Source organism: Orycteropus afer, unplaced genomic scaffold (genome assembly GCF_000298275.1).
Source record: "Orycteropus afer afer isolate SDZICR_OR568_19922 unplaced genomic scaffold, OryAfe1.0 scaffold00174, whole genome shotgun sequence".
Classification (NCBI taxonomy): domain Eukaryota; kingdom Metazoa; phylum Chordata; class Mammalia; order Tubulidentata; family Orycteropodidae; genus Orycteropus; species Orycteropus afer.
In genome coordinates this window covers 3095623-3105635 of record NW_006921761.1, presented here as the reverse complement: position 1 = coordinate 3105635, position 10013 = coordinate 3095623, and the positions used below count along the sequence as shown (strand labels likewise).

At 43.7% G+C, this 10013-nt stretch overlaps 1 protein-coding gene across 1 annotated transcript in view; it reads left to right on the top strand.

The window, feature by feature from the left end:
• The window catches only part of RECK (reversion inducing cysteine rich protein with kazal motifs), a 101754-nt gene that overhangs the window by 48991 nt on the left and 42750 nt on the right, over positions 1–10013 (top strand). Inside the window, exons 7-8 of the mRNA XM_007947004.2 lie at positions 7495–7528; positions 9136–9333. Coding sequence (XP_007945195.1) covers positions 7495–7528; positions 9136–9333 — 232 coding nt within the window. The remainder of the gene's footprint in view (positions 1–7494; positions 7529–9135; positions 9334–10013) is intronic.

Below are 10013 nucleotides of genomic sequence, written 5' to 3'. Positions count from 1 at the left end.
TTTTTTTTATGTTTCCTGCATCATTCAATATTTTGCCCATAGAATCTTTCAATATTGCAACTCTAGGCTTGGATTTTTTCTTCAGTTCTTTCCAGCTTGAGAAATGCTAAACGTGTTCTTCCCTTTTGGTTTTCTAACTCTAGGTCTTTGCACAAGAAGACAAAATTAATTACTTTAGGAAGATGTGGCAATCTACTTTCATAGTGATACTGCCTCGGAAACCCAAGGAAGGGTTGCTATGAGTCAGATCCAACTCAACAGCAGTGAGTAGGGGTCTTTGCACATTTCATTGTAGTAATTAACTTTGTCTTCTTGAGCTGCTCTTTGAAATCTTCTGTTCAGCTCTTTTAGCTTGTCATTTCTTCCATTTGCTTCGTAGCTCTTCTCCGTTCAAGAGCAAGTTTCAGAGTCTCTTCTGACATCCATTTTGGTATTTTCTTCCTTTCCTGTCTTTTTATTGACCTTTTGCTTGCTTCATGTATGATGTCCTTGATGTCATCCCACAGCTCATGTGGTTTTTGGTCATTGGTGTTCAGTGCCTCAAATCTGTTCTTCAGATGGTCTCTAAATTTAGGAGGGATATGTTGTTGTTGTTGTTGTTATGTGCCATCAAGTCAGACCCGACTCACAGCAACCCCTCCTTGGGTTTCCGAGGCAGTATCACTACGGAAGTAGATTGCCCCGTCTTCCTTCTGAGGAGTGGTTCAAACCCACCAGCCTTCTGGTTAGCAGTCAAGTGCCTTAGGCACTGTACTATCAGAGCTCTAGGAGGGATATAATCAAGGCCATATTGTGGCTCTCATGGATTCGTTTTAATTGTCTTCAGCTTCAACTTGAACTTGCATATGAGCAGTTGATGATCTGTTCTACAGTCAGCTCCTGGCCTTGTTTTTGCTGAAGATACTGAGCTTCTCCATTGCCTCCTTCCACAGATGTAGTTGATCTGATTCCCGTGTACTCCATCTGGTGAAGTCCACGTGTATAGCTGCCATTTATGTTTTTGAAAAAGGATATTTGCAATGAATACGTCATTGGTCTTGTAAAATTCTATCATGCATCTCTGGCATTATTTCTGTCACCAAGACCATTGCCAAAGGGGGAGGCTGAATCTTCCAACCTCCTCTAACGCCACAAGAGGAAGACAGAATCACCATCAGAAGCCCAAGACTTATACCTTTGAGGCCAGCCAGGCCACCTTCCTCCAGCCCTTTCACCAACTCTGACACCTACTGTTCCTCCCGCAGCACCCACCACCTCTCTGCTGGGTTCAATAATTCACTTCAGTGGCCACACAGAACTCACAGATTATGGGGTTTATTAGGGAAGCAACAGGTTACAATTCAAGTTCAGGAACACACTCAGTCTCTCAGCCCACCATCTCTCAGCCAACAGTCTCTCTCCCAGCAGTGTGTGTCTCTCGGTGTTTCTCATCAGCGTGTGTCTCTCAGGAGCGCGTTTTTCTCAGCAGCAGTCAGAGAGACTCCTACCTCTAGAAGGGCTCCTTTTGAGCCTGGCAGAGTGACCACTAAACAATCCCAACATCAGAATTCTGTTCACCTGAGAGAGAGTGAACTTCCCAGAAAATTACTTTGTGCTGCTCCCAACAGAAATACCCCAGGTGGATAACTTTAACAATCGGGAATACTCAGTTGCTCCCAGCAAATTCCACCATAGAGTTTACAAAGACGTACGGCTAGAAAAGCCGCACTATGTGATTTAATTTACTACACCACAGCCATATTTTCCAGCCACCAGTGACTCTTCTTTGTTTCCAACTTTTACTTTCCAATCACCAGTAATAATCAATACATCTTGATTACATGTTTGGTTGGTTTCAGACTGCAGAAGTTGGTAAAAATCTTCAATTTCCTCATCTTTGGCTTTGGTGGTTGATGCATAATTTGAATAATAGTGGTATTAACTGGTCTTCCTTGTAGGCGTATGGATATTATCCTATCACTGACAGCAGTGTACTTCAGGATAGATCTTGAAAGATTTTTTGTCATGAAGAATGTGCAGTGCAGTGAATTACTTACTTGTTATGGCTTTTCTAGCCAGTCTTTGTAACTCCCACTGGATTACTGCGTGGGACCATGCAAATAAGGTGTAGAACTCTGACCTGGTGATTGATTAGTTTTGTCATTCTGTCAGGCTTAAAATGAGCCCTCCTAGAGGCAGAGCAGGGAGCTGTGGTGGCATAGTGCCTAAGGCATTTGACTGCTAACTAGAAGGCTGGCAATTCAAACCCCCCAGTCACTCTGTAGCAGGAGAACTGCACAGTCTACTTCCGTAAAGATTTACCTCCTCAGAAACCCAAAGGGGGTCGCTATGAGTTGGAATCGACTCAACAGCAGTGAGTTTGGTTTTTGGTTTAAGAAGCAGAGAGATCTCACTGCCATCAAAAGAGAATGGAGGTAAAGTGGAGCATGTCCTTAGAAGCGAGATCCCTGCACTGCACCTGCTTTGCAGAGATGCCTGGTGAAGAGAGATGCAGCAGGGAGATGGTGGTAGTGGAACTAAGAGGCATGAGACAGAGCAGCAGGCTTCCCTGGCCCCCCGAGTGAGCAAACTGAGTGCCTTTGGGCAGGAGCATTGCTGACAGAGCGGGGCGCACCTAGGTCAGCACCTAGGTGCACCTAGATCAGCAGAGCTAAAATCGCTTTGTCACACTTGCCCGAGCAGGGCAGAGCCCAGGCTGAGAGGCCAAGGACCAGAGAGGCATGCGTGAGGGCATAGCAGAGGGGAGGCTGTCCTGATCGAAGAACTGTATCCTGAGCGTGTTCCTGAACTTGAATTGTAACCTGTTATTTCCCTAATAAACCCATAATCATGAGTATTGTCAGTGAGTTCTAGGTGGCCATTGCAATGAATTGTCGAACCCAGCAGTACTGAGGGCCTGGGAGGGACGGTTGGTATCAGAATTGGTAAAAAGGCTGGAGTGTGGTGGCATGTCTGGCCTCATAGGATTAAGCCTTGGGCTGTTGATGGTGATTATGTTCCCCCTCTTGAGGTTGGAGGAGGTCAGAAGATGCTGTCTCCGTGCCCTTTTCGCAAATGCCACCACCCCATTCCTCTTCAATATGTCATTCCCAGTGTAGTAGATCATATGGTTGTTTGATTCACGGTGGCCCAAACCAAACCACTCTGTTTCAGCTCACTAATGCCTAGGATATCAATCTTTATGCATTCCATTTCATTTTTGACAACTTCCAATTTTCCTAGATTCATACTTTGTACATTCCACGTTCTGATTATTAATGAATGTTTGCAGCTGTTTCTTCCTATTTTGAGTCTTGCTTCATCAACCAATGGGAGGTCCCGAGAGCTTTACTCCATCCATGTCATTAAAGGTCAACCCTACTCTGAGGAGGCAGCTCTTCCCCAGTTGTATTCTGAGTGCCTTCCAACCTGAGGGGCTCATCTTCTGGCACTCTATTGGGCAATGTTTAAGGAATATTCCTAAAGTTTTGGCAGTCCATAGTATATTCAATATTACTTGCCAACACTATAATTCCAAGACATCAGTTCTTTTTCAGTCTTCCTTATGTATTATCCAGCTTTCACATGTGTATGAGGAGATTGAAAATACCATGGCTGGGGACAGGCTCCCCTTAGTCCTCAGAGTGACATCTTTGCTTTTTAATGCTTGAAAGAGATCTGCAGCAGATTTGCACAATGCAAAATGTAGTTGATCTCTTGACTGCTGCTTCCATAGGTATTGATTATGGATTCAAGGGAAGTTAAATCCTTGACACCTTCAGTCTCTACTCCATTGATCATGATGTTGCTTCTTGGTCCAGTTGCGAGGATTTTTGTTTTCTTTGTGTTGAGGTGTAATCCACACAGAAGTCTGTAGTCTTTGATCTTCATCAGTAAACGCTTCAAGTCTCCTTCCCTTTCAGCAAGCAGGGCTGTGGCGTCTGGACATTGTTGATGAGTCTTCCTCCAGTCCTGATGCTGCTGCTTCATGTAGTCAAGCTTCTTGGATTATTTGCTCAGCAGACTGATTGAATAAGCGTGGTGAAGTGATACCACCCTGGCGGATGCCCTTCCTGATTCTAAACCGTGCAGTGTCCCCTTGTGCTGTTGAAATAACTGCCTTTTGGTCTGTGTATGTGTTCTGCATGAGCACAGTTCAGTGTTGTGGACTTGCCCTTCTAAGCAGCGTTATCTGTAATTTGTCAGATCTACACAATTGAATACCTTTGCATAGTGAATAAAACACAAGTAAACATCTTTCTGGTATTTTCTTCTTTCAGCCATGATCCATCTGACATCAACAATGTATCTCTTGTTTCACGTCCTTTTGTGAATCCAGTTTGAATTTTTGACAGTTCCCTGTCAATGTACTGCTTCAATATTTTTGAATTATCTTTAGCAAAATTTGACTTGTGTGTGATATTAAGAAGATTGCTCAGCAATTTCTGTATTCTGTTGGATCACCTTTCTTTGGAATAAACACAAATATAGATCTCTTCTAGTTGGTTGGTCAAGTAGCTGTCTTCCAAATTTCTTGGCTTCCAGCATTGCATCCATTTGTTGAAACATCTCAATGGCTATTCTTTCCATTTTCACCAATGCCTTAAGTATAGCTTGAACTTCTTCCTTCAGTATCATCAGTTCTTGATCGTATGCTGCCTCCTGAAATGATTGAATGTTGACCAGTTCTTTTGGGTACAGTGACTCTGCATTCCTTCCATCTTCTTTTGATGCTTCCTGTAAACCTTGATATTATACCCATAGAATCCTTCAATATTGCAACTCGAGGCTTGAATTTTTTCTTCAGTTCTTTCAGCTTGAGAAATGCTAAGCATATTTTTCCCTTTGGGTTTTCTAACTCCAGATCTTTGCACATTTCATTCTAATACTTGTATTCTTAAGCCACCCTTCAAAATCTTCTGTTCAGCTCTTTTACTTCATAATTTATTCCATTGGCTTTAGCTACTCTCCATTCAAGAGCAAGTGTCTTCTGACATCTGTATTGGTCTTATGTTTCTTTTTTGTCTTTTTTATGACCTTTGCTTTCCTCATGTGTGATGTCCTTGATGCCATCTCACAACTCATCTAGTCTTCGGTCATTAGTGTTCAGTGCATCAAATCGATTCTTGAGTTGGTCTCTAAATTCAGGTGGGATATACTCAGGGTCAATTGTTTTGTTTTCCTTTTTTACTTTGGCTCTTATGGGCTTGTTTTAATTCTCTTCAGCTTCACCTTGAACTTGCATATGAGCAATTGATGGTCTGTTTCATACTTAATCTCTGCCCTTGTTCTAACTGATGATATTGAACTTCTCCATTGTGTGTTCCACAAATGTAGTCAATTTGATTCTTATATGTTACATCTGGTGAGGTCCACGTGTATCGTCCCTGTTTATGTCATTGAAAAAAGGTCTTGGCAAAATTCTATCATGCTGTCTTCAGCATTGTTTCTGTCACCAAGGCCACATTTTCCAACTACCAATTCTACTTTGTTTCCGACTTTTGCATCCTAATCACCAGTAATTATCAATGCATCTTGTCTGCATGTTTGATCAGTTTCAGGCTGCAGAAATTGCATTAAATGGTCTCTGGTGTTTCTCAGTTTTTGTGTGCTTAGTAACTTCCAGAAGCTAAGTCCACAAGACTAACCCCAGAGTATCATTTCTGTTCATTTGTGAGGTCAAATGTGAAAATCCAGCTTGAACACAATAAGTCTCCAGAACAGAGTTTCTCAACCTCAGCAGCGTTGACATTTGGGGCCAAATAATCCTGTGTTGTGGGGGCCTGGTGTGGGCGTCGTGAGGTGATTAGCAGCGTTCCTGGCCTCTGGCCACTAATGGCCAGTAGTAACCTCTCTCTCCTCCCCCTCAGTTGTGACAACCCAAAACATCTCCAGACCTTGCCAGATCCCCTCAGAGACAAAATTGCCCCTATGGAACCACTGCTTTAGACAGTATTTAGTAACTCAATGAGCACCAAATACAGAAACGTAACCTGGGACAGCCAACAGAATAACAAACACATTTCTTCAGGTAAAGGGTCAAAGAGGACAAAAGCAAGAGGAGCGACCAGCTTATCAGAGAGAAGGGCCATGAGAATCGTCCCACCTGCTCAAGGGGAGCTGGGAAGTTGGTGGCAGGTGGATCCTTAACCTTGATTTAGATCATTTTTCAGAAAGTGCCCAGAGGTCCGTGGACCCCAGCAGAGAGCCATCTCTAATGAGAGGGGAGAAGTCACACTACACAAGGAAACGCAGGAGAAGTGTAAAGAGTAGTGGCAAGCTCGTTGTTAAAGAACACTGAGAACGTTCACTGTTTGGCTGCTCTTCTGTTGCGCGGTGAGGTGTCTAGCAGAAAGAATTCACACAGATTCAGTTTGTCAGTCCTTATCTGTAGAGCCCCAATGTTTTTGTTTTGCCTCATTTCCTTTTCCTTTAATGGAGAGCTGACAGGTGGCTCGATTTACTGCTTGGTGGGGAGAACAAAAGCAACACAGCTTCAGACAGCTCCATGATGGCTCTTAGAAGCCAGGCCGTGGCTGTGTGGTAAGGCTGGTGATCCTTTAACAAGGCTGGATCACAGGGCTGCTTACGAGGTGGCTACTGGTGAAGCCAGGACCGTCTCTGTCAAACAATAAGGGTGTGCTTGATTTCCGTCTACCTTTGATTTATGGCCATCTTCTTTCTTTTAGGAATTCATTGACGTCGGGAGTGGTAATTAATCGTAGTGGTCAGCCTTGCTATCTGAATGGCTTTGTAGAAGGGACTTTTTGTTTCTGTCTTGTTTTGCTTCTTGTTTTCCTGCATTTTCCTTTCATTGACTTTCATATAGTATGGTGTTTTCAGACCAGTGTCCTAACAGCTCTCGAAACAGATTCTAGTTACAGGCTCTGCCCTTGACCTGCTGTGTGACCTGGGCAGGTTTTTTTCACGTATAAAGTGGTGGGGAGATTCCCACACTGTGGTCCTAGGCTGGCTACATCAGAACCATCTTTGAAGCCTTATTTAGAATTCACATTTTTGTGTCCACCCCCAAGTTCTGATTTTGTAGTCTAGGGTAAGCTCAGGTGATCCTAGTGCATGGCCATCTTTGAAATGATCTTAGATTATCTCTAAGGTTTTTTCAACTGAAAAGTGCAGTGGTTGTGTGAAAGGTATATTTCCCTAAATAGCCTTTATTCAATTATTTTCTAGAAGATTTTAATATCATACAAGAAATAACTGAGATTGGTAGATTGTGGTCCCCTTCCCCTCCCTCCAACACACACACTCATTGGTACTTTATTTATATAAACTTAGTTCGCTTTAATAATGTGGTCGGTCTATGCTGTGGGTGATAATCCTGACTCCTAATACAGTAATAGAGGATGGCCTTCCTTCACCAGGACGTCATTTCAGAGTCTTTGTTTTCAGTCTTTGATCTATAAAAGAAATAGTATGATTCCATATAACTGTAAAGTGGGTTAAAATTACAAATTCTTACTAGTTAATTTCTGTTTGTTTTTCTTTAATTTACAGAATGCTCTTTTCAGTTGCATTAACAGAAATGAAAGTAAGTATATTGTCAGTGGTTTTACAAGCAGTTCAAAGAGCAAAACGCACTGACAGAACGTGTTGTAGCCATCATCAGCATGGCCTGGCTCACAGGCCATCAGTGAGCCCTGTGAATGAATGTGCACAGCCGGAGTCTAATAGGCGCTTTTCTTCTGGGGTTTTCAGGCCATTGGTCGTTGTAACAGTTCCCCGGTGGTAGCTGCTGATCTAAGGAGCTCTGGTGGTGTGGTGCCTAAGGCATTTGACTGCTGACCAGAAGGTTGGCACTTCAAACCTGCCATCCACTCTGCGTAAGGAAGACTGGGCAATCTACCTCTGTAAAAATCTTGTAAATCTTGTAAAAAGCCTTGGAAACCCAAAGTCAGAGTCAGAGTCAACTCAGTGGCAGTGAGTTTGGTCTGTTAAATTGGCCAGAAACCTGATTCTAGATCCTCCATATCCATCTCCAGTAATCTGGGATTTCCTCCCTGACTGGCCCCACCCACTTCCTGCCACACCTCCACCTGACTCCTGTCCGCCTCCCCCACACCCCCAGTCCTTTTCAGCCCATCCTGTTTTGTTATTCACTGTGGTGAATATATATGTGACAGAACATTTGCCATTGCCACGTATGGTTCAGTGACAATAATGTTAGGCCCCTATTTAAAGGTCTCTTGCTTCTCTCCAGTATAAACCCACATCTGCACGTCCAGCCATTCAGCCAGCTCCACAGTGACCTGAAATTGCCCTCTAAAGATGTTTTAAGTACATGTTGTTGTTGTTGTTATGTGTTGTCAAGTCGGACCTGACTCATAGTGACCCCTTCTTGGGTTGCCGAGGCAGTATCACTACGGAAGTAGGTTGCCCCATCTTCCTTCCGAGGAGTGGCTGATGGGTTTGAGCCGCCAGCCTTCTGGTTAGCAGTCAGATGCCTTAGGCACTATGCTGCCAGAGCTCCTTACCTTTCTGTGTGGAAGCCAGTCATATAAATTGTGAGGTAAAGACTTTCTCAGCCTACCTGTGTTCTGGGAGATGTTGAAACAGTACAGAAACTTTTGAGATTTTGTTTCAAGATATACAGTTATATAATTATCAAATTTGTGCAGTGATTCTGAGATCTCTTAGGTAATGCTGGTCCCATATTGTGAATGTGAGACTTTTTATTAATGTCCCCATTTCCAGCGTGGAAGGAAGCTTGGTCCAGTAGTTCTCCACATGGACGCCGTTGGTGTTTTGAGAGATAGTGTTGGTTGTGTGCGACTGTCCCATGTGTTGCAGGCTGTTCCGCAGCCCTCATTCCTATGCTCGAAAGGCCAGCAGTAGTCGTCATGGCAACCAGAAATGCTTCCATGTGCATCCCAACTCTCCTAGTAGGGTAGTCCTGCTCTTGGTTGGTAACCAGCAGACTTTAAGTTGACAGATAATGACTTCTTACGTCATTATCTGAATGTCCTGAATGTCCCCATTGCCATGGCCACAGTAATGCTGATGTGAAGAGCTTATTTTCTGTGGCTTGGTCTTATTTCTTGAATTCAGAAAGATGTGTACTGTTCCGTCATTGCTGTGATGGTCTCATGCTGACAAAGAGCTGTTTCCATTTCAGTGTCATCCTTTTTCCCCCCGTAGTGGGCTCGGTGTGCTGCAGTTACGCAGGTCATCACACAAACTGCCGAGAGTACTGCCAAGCCATCTTCCGAACAGACTCATCTCCTGGCCCGTCGCAGATCAAAGCCGTGGAAAATTACTGTGCCTCTATTAGTCCACAGTTAATACACTGTGTGAACAATTATACCCAGTCATATCCGATGAAGAACCCAACAGATAGTAAGTAAAAGGGATCAGTCCCTCTCATTTTGGTCTTCGGTGAACAGTTTACAAAAAGGAAGTGACTGGTTCTTGTCGACTCATGTTGTTGGAGTTGCTTGGAGAACAGCAGGCTTTCTTTGGTGTTTAGCTTTGGCAGATTGGACATCACAGCTAATCACTTCCAAAAGAGACTGGAGCTGGTGAGGGCGTACGAAAGCGGGCACTCTCTGTACGGGGGGAAGAGTAATTGGTCCGGTTTTCCGAGCGAAACTGGAAAATAGCCACTAGAATTTCAGGTCCTCGTGTTGATGCAGCATTTCCATTGTCCTGCAAGAAATTCATACACGTTCACAAACATGTACTGAGATACGCATGTGATAGACGTTGGCTGCATTTGTGGTAAAAATATAAAAATAAGACTCCTGAAAACCAAAAAGGGAAGCCCGGGACTTGTCTTTGGTCAGTGCTTCTACTGAACTTGCACCTTATGGGGTTCTTCAGAGTCTCAGCTTTGTGGGCCCTAGAATCCATTTTCTTCGTCTGGAGATGACCTGTGTATAAAGAACTGATTAATTAACCAGACTGATAAAAGATAGACTTACAAGCTAAGGACCAATGTATTGGTTTACACTGGGCTATTTAAAAGTGTGTGTGGGGGGTGCGTGCCTGAGTGTGCGTGTGTGCCTCTGTGTGTGCGC